The 21970-nt window shown below is 46.9% G+C and overlaps 1 protein-coding gene and 1 long non-coding RNA gene across 4 annotated transcripts; one reads left to right on the top strand and one right to left on the bottom strand.

The window, feature by feature from the left end:
• Positions 1–2625: 2625 nt before the first annotated feature.
• Positions 2626–6379, top strand: LOC138242746 (uncharacterized). Of its 2 annotated transcripts, XR_011191699.1 has the most exons (4): positions 2626–2735; positions 4577–4848; positions 5344–5614; positions 6020–6379. It is a non-coding gene; the product is annotated as an uncharacterized lncRNA (long non-coding RNA). The 2 variants fall into 2 exon arrangements; XR_011191698.1 differs by lacking the exon at positions 2626–2735 and having other exon boundaries at positions 4486–4848.
• A 2554-nt stretch (positions 6380–8933) lies between these two features.
• Positions 8934–21178, bottom strand: LOC138243241 (macrophage mannose receptor 1-like). Of its 2 annotated transcripts, XM_069198766.1 has the most exons (8): positions 20790–21178; positions 20211–20290; positions 19979–20033; positions 12068–12445; positions 11256–11606; positions 10615–10703; positions 9210–9312; positions 8934–9128 (listed from the first exon to the last, which is right to left on the bottom strand). In XM_069198766.1, the coding sequence occupies exons 3-8, from the start codon at positions 20013–20015 to the stop codon at positions 9103–9105; spliced, it is 984 nt and encodes a 327-aa protein (XP_069054867.1). In that variant the 5' UTR covers positions 20016–20033; positions 20211–20290; positions 20790–21178; the 3' UTR covers positions 8934–9102. The 2 variants fall into 2 exon arrangements, with proteins under 2 accessions (XP_069054867.1, XP_069054866.1); XM_069198765.1 differs by having other exon boundaries at positions 8934–9312.
• Between the last annotated feature and the right edge of the window lie 792 nt (positions 21179–21970).

The raw sequence follows: 21970 nt of genomic DNA, 5'->3' as shown, positions 1-21970 counted from the left end.
CTAAACAAAATAGAGCCCTACTGGACATACAGTTAGGATCTCCCACAGCGAATACCCTTGAACACAAGAGAGAAGGCACAGTTCACATCTGCGAAACATCACATCCGTCTTTAGAGACAGCTACATCAGAGAATGGAATCCCGGAAGTTTCAAATAATTTCTTTTAATACAGGTTCAAGCAAACCTGAAAGTTAGGGAGTTTCTGGACACTTTTGTTTTATTAAAAAGTGTCTGAAGCCTGAAAATGTAATTTGAAAAAAAAACGCTATTGGACATTAGCAGGTACTTTTTGTAACGATTTGCTATTTCATGCTGGAAAACAAAGGAAACAGACCCAATGTTTGCTTTCAGGTGCGGTTCATTACATAATAGACATCTATTACTGAGGAGCTTGAATAAAATTTACATGAGCCAGGTAGAAGTCGAACCTACAATCTTATGATCCAACATCAGATGCGTTATTTATTAAACTGCTGGTATTTCACATAACCTGAATTCCCCAATAGTGTGCTCAGCGTTGCTACTAGTAATATACCGCCCCGTCTAAAATTTCAAAGTGAGAAACGTGTGTTTTCTGATTTTTTATGAGTTTTAAAATATAATCTCTTTAAATCAGACAAAGGCTTTATGTTCCGCACTGAAATTCCAATTGATTGAGAATTCAAAGAAAGACTGTTTTCTTCCACAACACCGTATAATTATCACATCCACCAGACTCTCCAACTTCTCCAGACCTTGCTGGGTGAGCATTCGCTCCGATAAATTAGGTCACGTATCATGTTAAATCACTTCTTCTCAACACAACATTTCCTGGTACACGTTTTCTCTATGAAAAAAAGACATTTTTCCCTTGCATGATTTCTCGTTTTTTATCAAAGCGTACAGAAAGAAAAAAGAAGAAGAAATAGTGTTGCAAAAGAACTCTGTCGCCCTTGGGAAATGTCAAACGCATTGGACATGAAAAATGCCCAATAAAAGCCATTTCTCTTAGTTTCTTAGTGTCGGGGCTGCTACTGTATGTAAAAGAGGCAATTTGCTCTGAGAGCAGGTTCAACACTTTCTGAACGCAGATGTCTCAGAGCAGTGTGTCCAAGTAGCTGTAAAAGGTGACAGTCATCCTGTCACTGTAGCTTAGTTGGTTAAAGCGCTTCTCAATTAAACAAAAGAACCTATGCTCAAATCCCAGCTGTGTATTTCTTCCTATCTTGTAGTACAGAACGTACCATTTTGGGCAATCACAAAGGGCTTGACTTCGTTAAATGCATGTGTTCATTTCCTGTCTGGAAAACTTGTTTTTGATTAAATTCACACAGCTTGCGAAACATGAAATTCAGTTTTTGGTTATCAGTGCAGAAGAAATATTACCGGCTGGCAAAAAGAACGGTAAGATATTTTTTTTTTGATTCGAGAAAATACTCCACCAGTCAGTCTCTGTGGCACAATCGGTTAGCGTGTTCGGCTGTTATCCAAAAGGTTGGTGGTTCAAGTCCACCCAGGGTCGGGTTTCTTTTGTGATGTAAACATTGTTTTCGCATAGGTCGATTGGATTTCTCAGCTAAATCACAGCCATTTTAATATTTGTAGGAAATGCGATTGTTCAACACGTGTCAAAAATGTCCAATAATGCCCAACATCGCAATTCCCCAGAAAACCATATTCACCCAAGAAAAATGATCGTCGAATCGTCATTTATACTCCCGTCACATCCTCTGCTGAAATATTTTAAAAATACAATGCAGATTTGTTTGAGAACTTGACAAGCATTGTTTTGTTAGCACTGTGCAGTTGGATTTTGATATTTTGACATATTTACCTTAATTTTAAACTGTAAATACTGTACAATCTATTGTAATTGTGTTGTAATATTAAAATATGTTAGCTGAGGATGCAAAGGGGTGAAAGGGAAAGGTCAGAGGGTATAGTAAAAACGAGGTTAGGATTGGTGGAGGTGGTAGGGATGTTGATGGTTTTTCTCTGTAGAGGATGATTGAGTTTTTTATCGTTCTCTGAAGTGAGAAACTGGAAGAGTTGGGAGTTGAGAGATCTGATGAGGTTAGTTATAAAAGGAAGTTGATGTGGAGCTGTTAGCTGTAAGAATTCCTTAATGTCTTTGATGTTGTCATCAAAGATAAACTGCAGTAAGCAAAGATAAAAAGAAAATTATCTTTGCATACTGCCCTGTCTTTCTAACAACTGAAGAAGGCATGGAATAACCTTTTACTTGTTCCTTTGCAGCCTACGCATGCCGACGCAGCTACAGTATAGTTCTGCAAGTCCATCTAAAATAACTTTGTTAATATATGCAGGTGATAAATTAACGTGTCTGAGTATCTTTTCCAGCTTTACTGAATTACATCAACTTGCCCACCGAGGATAAGCGTACCTCCGTTGCCCGAGTAACGTGACGCCTGTGAATGACGTGTAAAGAGCGCATTCTATACCTAGTGGAGACGGACAACGTTTCCAGCGCTGGGTTTCAGGGGCTTTCCCAACCTCTCCTCGACCTTTAAACGTCTTACATAGTAAATTTACATTATCCTGTAATATGAATTTCCCTAACAGAAAAAAAAATGTAACAGAAGAAACTCTCGTAATGTTAAATTCCCCCCCCCCACGATTACAACCTCCGATTAAACTGCTGCCTGGCCGGTGTACGCGTCGCCAGTCCGCTCCGGCTCCGCAGGAGACGGGCTGTCAAACCCGAGACGGGAATCTGGGTCCGGGCTGCCCCACGGGTGAGTGAACCGCCGTCCTCTCCGGGTTTAGTCCGGACGGAAGCTCAGTAGTACCTAGTGCCCTGTTCACTAACTGCTGTAGGGTACGAGAGGTCGGCGGTGACTAAACACTCCGCCTGCAGGGAGAGGGACGGGACGGAGACGGTTATTCTCTTCTGGCAGTTTATTTTAACTGTCACATTTCCACCGTCTCTCTCTCTCTTTCATTTTCGTCCTGCTCTCTCCCGTTTCCTCGTCACATGGCCGCCGCATGGCCAGTCAGAGAACAAGGAAACGCGTGTATCATCATCGTAAACCTGTTCAGAGACGGAAGTAGAGAGCTCTCTTTAACTTAAAAATATTTTAAACTGCATAACCGAATAAAACAATGACAACGGCCCAGGGCATAAACGCGCACCAGTTTCTGACGCGTAGGCGGACTTCAGAGGCGCCTGACTCCTTTTGTCGTTGAACCGACTTCTGTCTTCATTACTTCGGAGTTTCACTCCTACTTCGTATCAGAAATAAATAACTTTCCAAACGACTTTACAGGAAGCTGGAAACAACAGGTTCGAGAAGTGATATTTACATGTCTCTATATATAATACTTTCCGTACAAATAAAAGGTATAGATGTCTGGGGGAGGCTCAGTGGTTGTTTTTCCTGCCCTGGGATCAGTTCAGAACCTGGGGTGCTGTCTGTGTGGAGTTCTGAACTGTGTTTGTGGGGGTTTCCTCCTGGTGCTCCAGTTTCCTCCCAGTCCAGAGACAGGCTGGGGGGTTAATTGACTTCTTGGTGTGTGTGTATATGTGTGTGTCCTGTGATGGACTGGTGCTCCGTCCAGGGTGTGTGTGTGTCCTGTGATGGACTGGTGCCCTGTCCAGGGTGTGTGTGTGTGTATGTGTGTGTCCTGTGATGGACTGGTGCCCTGTCCAGGGTGTGTGTGTGTATGTGTGTGTCCTGTGATGGACTGGTGTCCTGTCCAGGGTGTGTGAGTGTGTGTGTCCTGTGATGGACTGGTGCCCTGTCTAGGGTGTGTGTGTATGTCCTGTGATGGACTGGTGCCCCGTCCAGGGTGTGTGTGTCCTGTGATGGACTGGTGCCCTGTCCAGGGTGTGTGAGTGTGTGTGTCCTGTGATGGACTGGTGCCTTGTCTAGGGTGTGTGTGTATGTCCTGTGATGGACTGGTGTCCTGTCCAGGGTGTGTGAGTGTGTGTGTCCTGTGATGGACTGGTGCCCTGTCTAGGGTGTGTGTATGTGTGTGTCCTGTGATGGACTGGTGCCCTGTCCAGGGTGTGTGTATGTGTGTGTCCTGTGATGGACTGGTGTCCTGTCCAGGTGTGTGTGTGTGTGTGTGTGTGTGTGTGTGTGTGTGTGTGTGTGTGTGTCCTGTGATGGACTGGGGTCCTGTCCAGGGTGTGTGTGTGAGTGTGTGTGTGTGTGTCCTGTGATGGACTGGTGTCCTGTCCAGGGTGTGTGAGTGTGTGTGTCCTGTGATGGACTGGTGTCCTGTCCAGGGTGTGTGAGTGTGTGTGTCCTGTGATGGACTGGTGTCCTGTCCAGGGTGTGTGTGTGTATGTCCTGTGATGGACTGGTGTCCTGTCCAGGGTGAACCCTGCCTTGTGCCTGTTGCTTGCTGGGATAGACTCCAGCTCCCCCCTGTGACCCTGGACTGGATACAGCTGTTAGAAAATGGATGTCACTGTCCCCGGTCTCTTTGTGTGTGTCAGTGTCCCCGGTCTCTCTATGTGTGTCACTGTCCCCAGTCTCTGTGTGTGTGTGTCACTGTCCTTGGTCTCTCTGTGTGTGTCACTGTCCCTGGTCTCTCTGTCTGTGTCAGTGTCCTCGGTCTCTCTCTCCAGATGCGCTCCAGAGGTGGCAAGGCTGTAGACTGGAGGATGATGGGAGTGTGGCTCTGTTTGATCACTACAGCTTCAATGGACAAGACTTCCTGTCCTTTGAGGTGGACAACATGACCTGGAGAGCAAGTTCCCTGGAGGCAGAGGGCACTCAAAGGGACTGGAACCAGAACAAGATTAAAAACCAGTATACCAGATTCTTCCTGGAGACTGACTGTATGGAAACACTGAAGAGATTCCTGCAGTACAGAAAGAAACACAAAAACCACACAAAGGTGAGACAGAGAGATATCAGATACAATATGAGACAAATGCACCTAGAAGCTCTACACAAGAAGTTCCCCCATGTGCAGAGGAGTGGGTGGCACAGTGCAGTTTCTGGGGTGCTGTCTGTGTGGAGTTTGCATGTTCACCTCATGTTTGTGTGGGTTTCCTCCCACTTGCTGGTGGGTAAATTGGCTTATGGGAAATTGGCTCGTGTGTGAGTGTGTGTCTGTGTCTGTGTGAATGTGAAGCTTGTGTGATCCTGTGTGAATAGGACGTGTCTGCAGTGCTCCAGTTCTACTGTGATCTCCTTTCTTAGCCTGAGGAACAGACAAAGAGAAAATGTGTTTGATTTGTATAATTGTCTAATACTGACATGTTTTGGTTGTAAAGGTTTGCAGAAAGGAGCCACACAATATTTTGTCTGTGCAGCGATGTTGCCTCACCTTGCACAGTGTCCACACTAATTCTCAGTGTGTTAACATTGCTTCTGGTCTCCCTCTCAGTCTCTCCTCAGGTGTTTGTCTCTTCCGAGCATCTGGGAAACACACAGAGCTGTTCCCTGTCCTGTCTGGTCACTGGGGCTTCAGTCCTAGAGTCATAGAGGTCAGTTTGTCCAGGCCTGGAGAGACCGAGGGAGAGGACGTGTGGTCCAGTGGGCTCAGACCCAATGGAGACAGCTGAGGAAGAGTGTGGAGATCTGAGAGAGTAAGATCGAGGAATACAGCTGTACTGTCACTCATCACAGCTCCAACCACAGCGTCACGCTGAGCTGGGGTAAGTGTCTGGAGCAGATCAGTGTGTGTTATACTATATCACACACGGGGGTGAGTCTGGAGCAGATCAGTGTGTATTATACTGTATCACATACAGGGGTGATACAGGAGCAGATCAGTGTGTATTATACTATATCACACACGGGTGAGTCTGGAGCAGATCAGTGTGTATTATACTGTATCACACACTGGGGTGAGTCTGGAGCAGATCAGTGTGTATTATACTGTATCACATACAGGGGTGATACAGGAGCAGATCAGTGTGTATTATACTGTATCACACACAGGTGAGTCTGGAGCAGATCAGTGTGTATTATACTGTATCACACACTAGGGTGATAACAGAGTCACATTATTTTTGTTATGCAGCAGGTAACGTCTGAAACTTTTCTTGTCTCTATAACAGATTATGCCGCATGTCTGAACTCTAACCACCTGGATTCCAGACTGCATGTCAGGGTGATTCTGGCACTTCTGTGTGTGATGGCAGCAGGGGCTGTAGTCATCTTGCACCAGAAGAAGCTGTGCTATGTGCCATTTTTACCACTGTCTTCACAAAGTCTTTTCACAGACCCCAGCTTGCTCTCCATGAGACACACAGACAGGGAGAGAAGCTGGGGGTCAGAGTGCAGGGTCAGCCATTGTACAGCACCCCTGGAGCAGTTGGGGTTAAGGGCCTTGCTCAGGGGCCCAAAGGAGTAGGATTCCTCTGCCGGCCGCAGATTTTTAAAAAAGATTTTAAGATTTTTAAAGTACGCAGTTTGGATAGCCAGTAGCCATATCACCCTGCAACTCGCAACTGGTCAGTACTTGGATGGGAGACCTCCTAGGAAAGCTGAGGTACTGCTGGGAGAGGTGTTAGTGTGGTCAGCAGGGGGGCGCTCACCCTGCAGTCTGTGTGGGTCCTAATGCCCCAGTATAGTGATGGGGACACTAGACTGTAAACAGGCGCCGTCCTTCGGATGAGACGTAAAACCGAGGTCCTGACTCTCTGTGGTCATCAACAATCCCAGGGTGTTTCTCGAAAAGAGTAGGGGTGTTTCCCCAGTGTCCTGGTCTAATCCCCCCCTGGTCTTTACCAGTCACAGCCTCCTAATTATCCCCATCTCTGAACTGGCTTCATCCCTCTGCTCTCCTTCCCACTGAGAGCTGCTGTGTGCTGAGCGGACTGGAGCATCATCCAGGTGGGGCTGGAGGGGATCCCCATTAACCTGTAAAGTGCTTTGAGTGGAGTGTCCAGAAAAGCACTATATAAATGTAAGGGATTATTATTAATTTTTATTATTAAGCTGTTTAAGATGGCAACACACTTCAGGCGCATGGAACATGAATGCTGGACACGAATATTAATAAGCTTCCAATGACAACACCACAGAGCATGAACACGTTTGAGCTGAAAGATGTATATTTCACATTGAAACCGCAGGAAGTCTGATTACAGAGTAATTATGTGGTGAATGTTTCTACCACCCTGGGGGTGTCAAAGCATGGTGTTGTAGTCCTAGATGGTGATGCATTTTTTAAAACTCTGTTTGCTTTTGGACATCCACTTTGTAGGAAGAGATTTAGTTCAAGTTTGCTTTTTATTTTATTTAATAGAAATTGGCCTGTCTCATTATTGTCCAGTGCTTCAGGTTAAGGAGCTAGAATTGTGTTAAGGAGCCTCTGAGACTCCTTATTTGATATATATGGAGTACCTGGGGGACAGCTCTGTGGCTCAGTGGTTTTGCTTGGCTGCCTCATACTGCAGAGGCCCCGGGTTCAATTCCAGACCCAGAGTGCTGTCGGGGTGGAGTCTGCATATTCTTCCGTGTGTGTGTGTCCCTTATTGGACTAGCAGGGTACACCACTATCCATCCTGGATGCATGCACATGATCTCACAAAAGACTTGAACGCGGGTGCCTTGTGCTTCCATTGGATGACAGAGGAGCTACGACCACGATGATTACACAGTACCTAGTTTGGATGATGTCTTACGCTCATGAAAGTCGACTGCAGTTCCAGATATTGAGCAGGTATATTCAAGATTTATACAACCCTGACAGCCTCGATCCTTTCTTGACAGCCTTGTTAGGAGCAAAGGCAATTACTGCTATGTTTAATTACTCTGGTGACCGACACCAAGCTGCATGGTCACTATAATCCGCTATTTATTCCATACATTCCAGCGTGATTAAGTAGCACTATAACCCTGAGTATGCACAGATATATACAGTATGTCTCCTTCAAGAAGTTCCTTGAAGTATGTTCCTTTTAAATCATTAATACTACACTTTCTTATATTGATTAAATGAAATGGTCTGAGACACATGTTTGAAAAGTTTAAAATAGGCATGAGGGCGTTATCTACAATACAGTATTTCTAAATGTAAGAATGTGAGAGTTGTGTGGACCTTATCTTTTTTTTACCTTGTTTAGTCTTTTTTTTGGTCAAGTGCAATTGTATTACAGTATGTAGCCCCTGACGGTGTTATTGGTGTTATATGTTATATGTACTCTTGTTTGTACGGTATAAATTTTTGCTGTTGCAATAAAAAAAAACGAAAGTCGTGCATAGCAACGGTCACTAAGGAAGTGCGGCTTAATCCCTGAATTCCGGTGTCCGTGCAGTAGAAGGAGACACTCCCTCCGCTCTCACAGTGGATCAACTGTCACCCTGCTCACAAGGGGGTGGAGGGGATCCCCATTAACCTGTAAAGAGCTTTGAGTGGAGAGTCGACAAAAGTGCTATATAAGTGTAAGCAATTATTATTATTTATAACAAATCAAATTACTTAAGAACATATGAAAAGTTAATGATACCAATAGACAATTCAGCTTATTAGAGCTCAGTATTTGTTCTGTACACATGTACTTATAATACATGGAATAATTTACAAAGATCCCACTATGTCCCCCTGTGTAGAATAGATGTTCATAATCTGTTTAGTCTATTGTTAGTCTCTAAGCTGTCAAAATTGAAAATCTGACGTTTAATCATATTCCACTTACTGTAAGTCCACCTGTTCTGATCTGTGGTTTCAATGTCATCAACCATCAACTAACCAACCATTTTTATTCTCCTTAAAACTTTTGAAATCCAACTTTTCAGCAGCTGGTCAGAAAGTCAAGTTGCCCAGTAAGGCTGATCGAATGTTCCCTTCCAAACATATGTGAGAGGAAAAATACACCAGTGATTGCCAAAGCAAACAATTCTCAAAAAGTATTTCCTTGGACCTGAATACTACTACTACATTTAAATGTGATATATATATATATATATTCATTAAACAACTCTCAATGCATTTTCACTGTACTGAGACCAGACCTTGATGTTTAAACAGAGAACCACTCATAGAGAAAATATTATACTATATCCATATATATTGAACCTTAATATAAATGCTACGGTATTTGAAGCTTGCATTATTCTTAGACGTCGGTCTGTCGCCAGTGGCCAGTCGCCAGTGTTTCACAGAGGAATCCTGTGCAGACTGATCCTCCGACACTCAGTCTCCCATAGGGTGGCACTGCCCTGTGGAGCAAAGACATCACCGATGAAGTTCCTGGCGTTCAGAATGCGCGTCGCCAAGGCTGTGCTGCTTAAGCATCTCACCATCTTCCTCCTTGTCTTTCGAGAACACCACGCCATTGTCCTCCTGGCCCCAGCGCAAGCTGGTGTTGCCCAGCTCGGTGTGCCTGGACAGCTCTCTCGTCACCTGTGGAGGGGACAGTACCACAGCAGCCCGGGTCAGAAATCAGGGCCCGGTACGTCTTCCTGAACGAGAGCCGCGGTTTTGTCGCGGCAGGGAGGACGCGATCGCCGGGCGAAACAGGGAAGCAGCAGCAGACAGCGCCTGTGGTGGGTGATAGTGGTCTGTAGTGGGAGGTGGCAGCTGGAGTGAGCGCTCTGGAAAACGTGGGACGTAGTGGGATTCAAAGTTGCAGAACGAAGCAGGGAGGCAGCCAGATAGGTGACGTCGAAAGCAAGCAAAGCCCGGAGCCGATAGATACCCAAGCGAAGCAGCTAAGAGACGAGGTCGAGGCGAGAAATCTTCGATGCCAAGGAGCAAACACAAGGGCAATCCAAGAGCAAGGTCGAGGGAAATGGGGTCAAAGAATCAAGGAAAACTTGACTAAGGAACACCAAGGCTCAAGCCTGAACTCCCTAACACTGAGCGAGTGGAGGGCTGACTGTGAGCAGGTGGAACTGATCTTCCACCCAATTGCACTGTCACGGCAACCAGGTGACTGACAGGTGGCCACGTCGGTTGCTGTGGTTACTCGGAAGGGTCTTTGAGCAATCCAACGTGAGCAGGCATGATAAAATAAACAAAGCCAGCAAGGGAAAGGTCAGCGCTTCAATATAACTGCAACTATGATCTCCAGTATTCTCTCTCTTATATTCTAGTTTAAAGCCCTTATTAACTCTATAACTCTACCCTGCACTTTTGGGCCTATTCATATGCTCCCTTAATTCAAAATGCCAAAAGGAAGATAATAGTAATTTCTTCTGTTTGTTTTGTATTGTGTTTATTAATCACTTCCACTCCCCAGTTTATAAATACTCCCAGTCTGTCCACAGCTCTGCGCTAATCTTCTCTTGCTCCCCTCCCTCCATCCTATCTTGACCCTTGCAACTGCCTCCCTGGCTCATTCTTCACAAATGATTTTGGTGAGGTAACACTACAATAATAAGTACACTATCCCTTTATATTCATCTGATTGTTTCCTGAATTCCTAAAATGCTGCTTTTTAACCAAAGAAAATCCCCAATAATGATTCATATTGGTAGGAACCCACTGCGTGCAATGTGTGACAACCATTATGATTGAGTGTATTTCTGATTTCTGTATAACAAAGCAATGTGTGGCTCATTATGCATAGCATTGACTGGATGATCTTTTTTGTCTACTGCAGCTCCAACAGTATGATTTGCTTAGTTTCTTCTTTACGAGGAGCCTGGAATATCGCAAGCCACCTATGCACACTGACACAATCTAGTAGTCGATTTCCTATACCTGGACCAGAAGCCATTCTTTAACATCTGGGTCATTAGGATTCACTTCCGAGTCCATTAATATCCTTACTCTCAGCACCACTCTCTTCCCTGTGGAGGAAAGGATGAAAACAGCATAGAAGACAAAAAAAGAGGCAAACCCCATTCTGAAGTAGCATTAAGTGATTCACCCTGCCTGGTCTGAGGGACAGTTATATGGTCAAGGACGTCAAAACATCACTTACAATATTACAAAAGACTGGTGCTCTGAAGGTGGCTCCAGAGTCTATCCCAGCAAGCAACAGGTGCAAGGCAGGGTTAACCCTGGCAGTAATGCCAGTCCGTCACAGGGCACACACCACAGCTCATTTTCCCAGGAGCCGATTCAAAACCTACCAGCATGTCTTTGTACTGCAGGAGAAAACCCACGCAAAGACAAGGAGAACATTCAAACTCCATGCAGACAACAGCCCAGATACTGAACCCAGAGCTCAGGCACTACGAGGCAGCAATGCTAACCACTGCACCCAGTGCACCCTGGGACCGACTCTGGGCCACCACAAGTGCGAACTGGACAAGCGGTCGTGGACTAGCAAAGTGAAGGCGACGTTCCCCGCAAGGTTACCCCCATAAGGCTGTCGAAGTGGCACCGCGATAACTTACCACTGTAGCAGAAGAAAGCGTAGGTGGTGTTGCAATTATAGTCATTCCAGGAGCCTCTCGCACTCCCCTGAAGATTCACGGCGCCACAGCTCTCGATGCCGCCATAATTGTTGGGCTCGCCCACCTGCCAGGGGCGGAAAGTGGAGACGTCCCCATCGGACCACTTCCAGGGCTCGGTGAACAGTCCGATCCAGACCTCCCTGCCTCCGGCCGTAACTCTTACTAACTCATTCTCGCTCTGGCTCCTCACCCGGGTCAGGTCGGTGTAATGTTCTCTGCAAAACGTCAGGGCTTCTGTCCAGTTCTTGGCCTCAGCCACCAGGAAGTATTGATCGGCTGCGCCTTCCCCCCCTGAAGAAGTGAACCCCAGTCAGTAGTCGGGTTGAGGGTCGCGGAGCAGCCTCGGCAAGCAACAGGCAGGATACCACCTGGATGGGACGCCAGTCCACTGCACGGACGCACAAGCACCGCATACAGTCACACCAGGGCCAAACATTCCCAGCAGCCAATTCACTCACCAGAGCGTCTTTGGACTGTGGGAGGACACTGGAGCACCTGGAGGAAACCCCCACGCACAAGGGGAGAACATGCAAACTCCACCTCGCCACCCCAGGATTTGAACCCAGGGCCCCGGTGCCGCCATCCCATCAGCCCAAGAGCCACTCAAAGGATTCAATTCCGAGAACAATGGGGAATTTCATAAGGAGGAATTACTCGTACTCCCAAGCCCCCCTCTCCCTCCACCACCTTCACATGCAGTAGTCGCGTGAGAAAGACCGTAAAAGGCCGTAAAAGACTCAGGGGCCATTTACCTTGATAGCAAACGGAATAGCTCGTGAAACTGCAAGGGCGATCTGCCCACAACCCGCCGCCGACCATCGCCACGCAGTTCTCCTTGCCGCCGTAGTTGTTTGGTTCTCCCGCACGCCAGCTGGTAAAAGCAGACCTCCCCACGCCGTAGAGGTAGCCCCCCCCGAGGGACCACTGCCACAGGTCCCAGACATAGTACAGGCCGGTCCAGGCGCAGCCCGTGACCGGCTCGGTGGTGGCAAGGAGCTGCTCCAGGTCGGCTGGCCCACTCACGGTAGCCATGTCCGTGTACTGGCCCCTGCAGTACGCCCGAGCCCCCGCCCACGTCCTGCGCTTGCTCACGAAGTGGTAGCGGTGAGGTGAGACCAACCCCCAGAGGCCTGAAACACAGGAGGCAGGGTTGAGGCTTAGGAGCAGGGGTGACCAGCTCGCGATGCCTGGCCAAGCCTGCGCACGACGTGCCAAAGCGTCGGAGAAGCAAATCCGGTCGGGGAATGGCCCGGCACTTCTCAACCCGACATTTGTGGCTGTCGTTTTGAGTGGTTTTGTCTTCCCTGGGGGAGGATTTCAAATGGGTCTGCCAATGCACTGTGAAGTGGCACAGGGGCTTTAGGACTGCAGTTTCTCAGCGTTGGGACGCTAGGTTCAGCTCTGCTTCTGGTCTGGTTTGTATATTCGACACTGTGCTCACGCTGGGTTTCCTCTAGGGTGCTCCAGTCTGCTCCCCAGTCGAAAGGCATGCTGGTATGTTCACTGACGTCTGGGAGAGTTAGTGCCAGTGTGATGGAGTACCACTCCTTGTGCCTGCTGTTTACTGGAATAAGCTCTGGCTGTCCCACCACCCTGAACTGCATGAGGTGGAACAGGTGGGAGGATGGAATATCATATAATCAAGAGCACCGCTGATATCAAAGTCAGGCGGAACGATTAATTGGCAAAAAGCAACGGCATCAACAAGACCAGATGATAATCAGTCTAAGATGGCGCCGTGTTAGTGGCAGCCTGCTACAGCAGGTCTGTGTCTTTTTGTTGTCTTTTTGTTTCTTTCAGTTAGTTAATGCTAGTGTGTTAGTGTTTTTTCTTCATACCTTTGCCGGCAACTAGATTTGCGATCACAACATGATGGATACTAGAAAGCTGACATGCTTTTTCTTGTTTTTTCTGATACTCGGACCTCTGTTTCTATCGGGTTGCAATGCCGATAGCTACAGAGGCATTGTCTACACGCATGACCAGCTGATCGCGCTAGCGCGTCCGGCTCTACTCACTGGAGAGAAGCCATTGGTACCGGAGGAGCTGAGGAGGAGAAGCCGAGGCTGTGGGGCAGGTGCGACGCAAAATGCGAAGAGAAGGAGATTTAAACCCTACCTTCCTTCGATCATCATGGGAAATGTGAGGTCCTTAGTGAACAAGATGGACGAACTGGGAGCATTGGTGAGAAGCCAGAGGGAGTATCGTGAATGCAGTATCATGTGTTTCACCGAGACGTGGCTGCAGGAACTTATTCCGGACTCGAACGTTACCATCGGCGGCTTTCAGACGGTGCGGGCGGACAGAAACACCGAGAGTGGTAAGAGGAAAGGAGGGGGGCTCGCGGTGCTTGTCAACAACAGATGGTGGACATACTCATTTTAAGGAGTGCGTCTGTAACCCGGACACCGCGGGAGTTTACATGCGCCATCTTTGTTGTTGTTTACATTCCACCTACGGCAAACGCAGAGGTAGCGTGTGACGTCATAAACACAGTCACAGCCAGTCTACAAACAAAGCACCCTAGCGCTTTTATAGCTATTTCAGGGGACTTTAACCACGTATCTATTTCCACCACTTTGCCTACTTTCCACCAATTTGTTAAGTGCCCGACCAGAGAAAACAAAAAACTGGACTTATTATATGCCAATGCTAAGGATGCATATAGTTCCACAGCCCTTCCCCCCCTTGGCAGATCAGATCACAACCTTGTCTTGCTTACACCACTATACAAGCCTATTGTCCAGCGTCAACCTGCAACCATGAGGACTGTGAGGAGATGGTCTCAAGAGGCTATGGAGGATCTACGTGGTGCTTTGGAGGCCACCGACTGGGATGTGCTGTGCGAACCACATGGGGACGACATAGACAGCATGGTGGACTGTGTCACTGACTACATTAACTTCTCCGTAGACAACACCATCCCCACCAAAGACGTACACTGCTTTTCCAATAACAAACCCTGGATCACCAGCGACTTGAAGGCTCTTCTGAATGACAAGAAGAGAGCCTTTAGGAGGGGGGATAAGGAAGAGGTCAAGCGTGTACAGAGGGAGCTAAAGCAGAAGTTAAGAGAGAGCAAGGACGCCTACAGGAGGAAGGTAGAGGACAAGCTGCAAAGGAATAGGGTAAGGGATGTATGGATCAGCATGAGAGAGATCACTGGCTTCAAACAGGCTGGGGGTGCAACAGAGGGGAACCTGGAGATGGCCAACGAGTTGAACCAGTTCTTTAACAGGTTTGATCCAGGGTCCTCTGTGGCTCAACACCCATCCCCCCACAGCCACACGCTCCCTAACCCTTCACAGGTGCGACTGCCCAACACCTCCTCCATCCCCCCACAAACATGGCCGCCTACAGCTACAACCCCCGACAGCTACTCACCCACCCATCCCCCACAGCTGCCACTCCAACACCTCCGCCATTAACACCTGCAGCACTGAAAGCCCTATGAGCACCATCCCCCAGGCCAGGCTGACCATCACAGCTGACCAGGTGAAGAAGGAGCTGAAGAGGCTGCACCAGGGTAAGGCCACAGGGCCAGATAACATCTGTCCCAGAGTTCTGAGGGCCTGTGTTGATCAGCTGAGCGGAGTGCTCCAGCGACTATTCAACCTGACCCTGCGCTTGGAGAGTGTCCCGGTGCTCTGGAAGACATGCCTGGTCCCGGTACCAAAGAAAGAGCGCCCCTCTGTCCTCAACAACTACAGACCAGTTGAACTGACTTCTCACGTCATGAAGACACTGGAGAGGTTGGTCTTATCCCACCTGAGACCCCTTGGTAAGCTCATCACTGGACACCCTACAGTTTACCTACCAGCCCAGTGTTGGTGTGGGGGATGCGATCATCTACATGCTGCAAAGGGCCTACTCACACCTGGACAGGGCTGGCAACACTGTAAGGATCATGTTTTTAGACTTCTCCAGTGCCTTCAATACCATCCAGCCCTTACTTCTAAGGAGGAAGCTGGAGGATATGCAAGTCGATGCCTCCATGACCTCGTGGATCACTGACTACCTGACAGGCAGACCACAGTCTGTGATACTTCAGAACTGTGTGTCTGAACAGGTGGTGAGTAACACAGGGGCACCTCAAGGGACAGTTCTTTCTCCATTCCTCTTCACTCTCTATACTTCGGACTTTGAACTTCAGGTTGAACCACTTGGAACTAAATGTAACAAAGACAAAGGAACTGGTGGTAGATTTCAGGAGGAAAAAGGTCAAACCTACTCCTATCTACATCCATGGGAGTGGCGTGGAGATGGTGGACTCGTACAAGTACCTGGGAGTGCACATCGACGATAGACTGGAATGGTCTAAGAACATCGAGGCCATCTATAAGAAGGGACAGAGCCGGCTTTACTTCTTGAGGAGGCTCAGGTCCTTCAATGTATGTAGTAAGATGCTACATTTGTTCTATCAGTCGGTGGTGGCGAGCGCCATTTTCTACGCAGTGGTATGCTTGGGCCCTGGGATTAGAGCTGTGGATTCTAAAAGGCAGAACAAGCTCATCAGGAGAGCAAGCTCTGTCATTGGGTCTGACCTGGACCCCTTGGAGGTAGTAGCTGAGAGGAGAATGGTGTCCAAACTAGAGGCCATCATGGACAACATCTCCCATCCCCTCTATGACAGGCTTGTAGAAATGAAGAGCATGTTCAGCAATAGACTGATTCATCCACGGTGCGACAGGGAGCGCTACAGGAGGTCATTCTTGCCTTCTGCCATAAGACTGTACAACACATCCACCTTGCATCTGGGCAGAGGCAACATTGACAGTGACCTGTTTCTGGACTGAACGCATCTACACATCTACTGCTACATCTGTCCTCTTCTTTTCTTTTCCCGTTTACAACCGTTTTTTGTGCAATATATGCCAGGGACCCGTGCAATACATTTATATTTATATCTATATTTAGATCTATATTTATTTTCATATGTGTGCTACGATTTTTCTGCGTACTGTTCTGTTCTAGTTTGTTCTTTGTGTGTCCGGACTGTGAGTAACTCTTTTAGTGCACCCCTCACTGTACTGATTGTATTGTATGTATTGTATTATTATTTTTATTATTATTGTATCATTCGTTACACTGTGGCTGTGTTGTCTGTGTAAAGCTGCTGTTGCGCTGCACTTTCCCTCACGGGATCAATAAAGTATCTATCTATCTAAGGAGGTACAACCTCCGAGTTGGTAGGCTGGTGGCCACAGGTTCTTGGATGAGCAATCGGCCCCCTGGTCATTTCTGTACTTTGCTCAGATCCAGATGAGCGGACCAGTCCAGACTGCAGACGATCGCAGGTGATACAGCGGGATTAGCGGAGGCCGAGAAGCGGGCAGCAAATGAAATTCAAATGATTTAAACCAAAAACACCTGACAGATCATGTCTAAGTGTGGGGTTCTGGCGTGCCGGCAGGAAAAACAAACTTTCAATGCAAAACTCAGGGAGGATACTCGGGGAAAAGACAGGTGTTTATGCTGATGCGTCGTTTGCATCCGCGAAACAATGTGAGCGAGCCATAAGCCACAGGCACAAGGCAGGACAGATGAATGACTATGTTAACACAGGGACACCAGCCTATTGCAGGGCACAGATATGCCCACACTCACACCAGGGCCAATTTTCCCAGAACCCAATTAACCCACCAGCATGGCTTTGGACTATGGGAAGAAACCGGGGCAAACCTATAAGAAACACACATGAACTGGAGGCACATACCAACTCCAGACAGCAGACAGCAGAACTGAATCCAGGGTGCAACCACTCCAGTCATTGGTGAGCCAAGTGCTTATGAGACTTTAGCCATCTTGATCCTGCAGAAAGAGACTGTGTCCCCAACAGAAAAAAGTCTTGAACAGTCTCCTCACAAAGCACATAAGTAAAGGAAAGGCTGTGGAAATATGAAGATAACATGGAATGAAGGGCCAATCCTGGCCCCAGAGCTCTGATATTCACTTTTGAGACTATAAGACTGTTATTCACTGTTGAGACTTTAGACTGCTAAATAGCCAACCTGCAGCTCCTTTAGCAAATCACCTGTAATGGCTACATGGACGCACAGTTTTCACTATATTCAGCATAACTGCACTACTTGTATATATTGCATACACCATGGACACATAGCAGCTCTACTCATATTGAGTTTTATTCCATTTAAAAAAATGTAACCTCAATTTTGTGATTTTGTGAATTTTGTGATTCTTGTGGTTTTTGTGAGCTCGCAGAAAAAGACAATTCATTGCCAGCAACTACTGCTGCTGCATGCCATTTTGTTGTGCATCTGATAAATAAACTTTGATTTGATTTGATTTGATTTCTGAGCCTGGAGGGCTTTTGTATCTTTTAATCTTTATTCCATCCTAGGCTCTTAATACCTGGATTTGGACCAGGACTGAGACCTCCAGATTTAGAAGCATCTTGAACCTTTCCCAGTGGGTTTTAAAGGGAGCCTGCAAATAATATTGTCCTGCATATTGATGTCCTTTCCTGGACTCTTAATGGTTTGAATACACTCTAAATGCAATTAGACTCGATTGGCACTGTTATAAGGCTCTCACTCATAAATTTACCTGTCACACTCCAGGACCAGGAGTAAATAACAGTGCTTTGATCAATTAATAAAGGCCTGGATCACCTGGACTATGATCGATTAAACAGGTGGTCTGTTCAATAAAGTAACTAAGGGATCATTGGGAGCAAACATCAATAAAACTGGCGATTCAGGGTGACCTGTAACATTTACTAGACCTGAGCTCTCCCTGGGTCAGGATCAGAGAGCCCTGCACTGACTGGACCAGAGTCATAGAGCCCTGGACTAACTGGACTGGTGGCACAGACCCCTGGACTGACTGGACCAGAGTCACAGACCCCTGGACTGACTGGACCAGAGACACAGACTCCTAGACTAACTGGAACAGAGACACAGACCCCTGGACTGACTGGACCGGGGACACAGACCCCTGAACTAACTGGACCAGAGTCACAGATCCCTGGACTAACTGGACCGGGGTCACGGACCTCCTTGACTGACTGGACCAGAGGTCACAGACCGCCTGGACTAACTGGACCGGGGACACAGACCGCCTGGACTGACTGTATTGGGACTGATTGTAAGCTCCAGCCCTTTCAACACCGAAGTTCAGAGGTCTTTTCATCTTCCATCTCTGCCGGTCCATATTGGAAAGGAGAGAAAAAGCCCACATGAGGAGATTACAATACATATACTGTATATAATCATTTTTTTAAAACCAGCCATAAATTAACCTTGGCAAATTGTCTATAACTGTTCACTGTTTTTTTTTTCCCTATGACACTATATAAATTTGTGACCAATTCTAAATAAAATTAACAAGTAGGCAGGAGCAAACGGTGTATTTGAATGAAGCTGCACACATATTTCTTTGCCTCTTTACTGGAGAACTCCGAAAAGGTTGATCGTGCGCCCCAGGAAAAACCTTACAGGCCATCATGGACATCTCCCATTTTTCCCTCTAAGACATGCTTGGGAGAATGAAGAGCACATTCAGCGACAGGCTGATTCACCCGCGGTGGGACAGGGGGTGCTACAGGTGGTCATTCGTGCCTTCTGCCATCAGACTGTACCACTCATCCACTGTGTGTCTGGGCAGGAGCAGCACTGACACTGACCTGGTTTTGGACTAAACAGTAAACTCTCTGCTTCCCTCAGTTTTTTTTTTCCCCGTTTACAACTGTTTTTTGTGCAATACATGCCAGGGACAATATATTTATATTGTGCAATACAACTTTTTTGTGTACTGTTCCGGCTTGCTCTTTGTATATTCTGGACTGTGAGCGACTCTTCTTAGCGCACTTCTCACTGACTGGACTGATTGGATTGTGTTTTTGTATTGTTGTATCATTTCATTACACTGTTGCTGTGATGACTGTGCTGCTGTCGCACTGCAATTTCCCCTCACGGGATCAATAAAGTATCTGTCGATAAGTAGCCGTCGTTGTGTTTCAGATAGTTACAGAGAGCTGGTGACCCAGTTCTGTTCACATACTGGGGCTGCCCTCCCATCTATACAGGACATTGATGACAGATGGTGCTTGAGGAAAGCTCTAAGCATCATTAAAGACCCCCACAGACCCCAGCTACAGACTGTATGACCCTCTACCATCTGGAAAACTGTACCGGAGCATTTGGCCCCAGGCTACCAGACTCAGAATCAGTTTTTACCCCTGCACTATCAAACTATTAAACTCCCAGCCTCTCTCACTCTCACCTCACCTCTCACCTATGATCTGAACCTCACAGTGCCTTCTTTCTTACCAAAAACTCAAACACACATTGAAATCTACCTCTACCTTACATGTCAAAAATCTCACTCCCCATAATTTCTATCCTTTTATTTCATTCTGTTGATGCATGTTTTTGTACATCTGATGTTGTTTTGCACATTACCCGTTACCTTTTGTTGTTTTGCACACTGCCTGTTGTTGTTTTTGCACACTGCATTGTTTTTTTGTACTACGTATCGTCAGAGAGCTAGCTAAATAGCATTTCGTTATACCATATACCTGTATATGAGTATAGTGACAATGAACTTGAACTTGAACTTGAATACTGTGCAGTAAAGCAACATCATCTTTCCAAACAGAGGTTCAGGGTTAGTCCACACAAATGAAAAAAGGACTCACTAACCTGAGACGATTAAGGTGAGGCATATCTTCTTAGCCATCACTGTGGGTCGGTGAATCTGCAATCAGAGAAACACTTAAGAGGTCCTTTCAGATTTCTTCGATTTTCATTTAGATGTAGTTTCCAATTAGGTTCCAGACTTTAGTGGCCCAGATGGGAACTTGGCTTTGCCGGACAAACACAACACATACTATATAATATAATATAATAAAGACATAATACATGATCAATTTACCAAGACCTGGGATGGAGTGGCGTCCTGTCCAGAGTGTAGCCCGCCTAGTGCCCTTTGCTTGCCAGAATAGGTCCTGTGGCCTTGAATTGGTAAGATCAGATCACTTTTATTAGCCATATTCAATTTCTTGCATTAGGAATTTGTCTTTTCACAGACCCCAGCTTGCTCTCCATGTGACACACAGGCAGGGAGAGAGAAGCTGGGGGTCAGAGCGCAGGGTCAGCCATTTATACGACACCCTTGGAGCAGCTGGGGTTCAGGGTCTTGCTCAGGGGCCCAACAGAGTAGGATTCCTCTGCCAGCCGCGGGACTTGAACCGGCAAACCCTTCCAGCCACAGGCACAGAGCCTGAGCCACAGAGACACCGATTTGTTTTTAACTGGATAAGCAGTTACTTAAAGCAAGGTGATGTCATGAAAATAAAGGAGAAGCTGATCGTTTTTCATCTTTCTCATCAGGTTCTCCCTGGGTCAACATCGCTTGACCGGTACAGTTTCACTTAAGGCTGTAACGATGTTCTGTAGAGGTGAAAAGGATCCGATGCAGATGCAGGAGTCGCAGGGAGGTAAGTAAACGTACCGAGCAAATCCAGGAGCTGAGCCGTAGTCCGAAGGCGAAGGTAAGTCGAGATCCGGTAAAGGCACTGGTGGCGAACAATCCAAAACGTGAGACAGAATCGTAGTCGATAAGAGAGCTACAGGGTCAAATCCAAAACAGGCAATGATAGCAAACAATCCAAAGGGCGAGACGAGATCCGAAGTCCGAAGGCAAAAGGTGCAGGCAGAATTCCAGGAAGGCAAAAGAGGGGTGAGAACGCTAGGCTGAGCAACAAGTAGAGAACTCAATACCGAGCAACGGGAATCAGGTACGAATGGTATAAATAACCCGGCGTGCCGCACGGTAGAGCAATTGCAGGTGTGTTAACTCGTGCGGCGGCGCTTGTTAGTAGTAATCCGCTGCTGGTGCTGATTGGCTCGCTTACGTGTTGATCTCCACTGGCAGGGCAGAGCCTGGCTTTGGTGTCGCCACTTACTCCAATAAAACAACCAACCACTCCCTCTTCAAAACAGGTCACATTGCGGGCTTAAAGTGAAATAAACGCTCTTTTTGAGCCCTGTCGGTTCACTTGTTACTTAAAAAAAAACCTACCCGCTTAAAAGTTCCCAGACTCTCAAACGAACAAAGCTTACATTTCTCGCAGGTTTGGACATTGATAATCTTTAAAATGTCCTGAAATTTCCCTATAATCCTCAAAATCTTCTTCCACACCTCGAAACAGTAACATCGGGATTTCCTAATAAGTCACTCATTACACAGCGTTTCTGAAATTTTGCACTTTTTCTGAAACTTTGCTCCTCGATATTTTTTTCCTCTCTAATTTAGTCACCACTCACCCTTCTTCTCCCCTCTGGATGCGAGGAGTGTCTCCGACGTCCCGGGATGCTGCGTAGACGTGGACTGTTACCAGGACTGTACAGCCCTCGGATCACCTAGCTGCGGTCCCCAAGGAAACCATTTGGGCTTAGCTAGGCCCTATCTAATTGATTCTCTGCAGGGACAATATTCAAATCGGACTCCTCCCCCCACCCCGTGCCAGGTGCCTAGGCAAATCAGTCTCTCTGCTTTACTTTGGACTCATTTAAATTTTAATCCCTGGCAAATCAGGTTTGGATTTATATCTATTGGGGTGGGGGGATAAATTTGTTTTCTTATGGCCAAGGTCCAGCAAAACCAATACGACAAAGACAAAACACTGTCAA

Source organism: Lepisosteus oculatus, chromosome 14, assembly GCF_040954835.1.
Source record: "Lepisosteus oculatus isolate fLepOcu1 chromosome 14, fLepOcu1.hap2, whole genome shotgun sequence".
NCBI lineage: Eukaryota > Metazoa > Chordata > Actinopteri > Semionotiformes > Lepisosteidae > Lepisosteus > Lepisosteus oculatus.
This window is presented reverse-complemented; position numbering and strand designations above follow the sequence as displayed.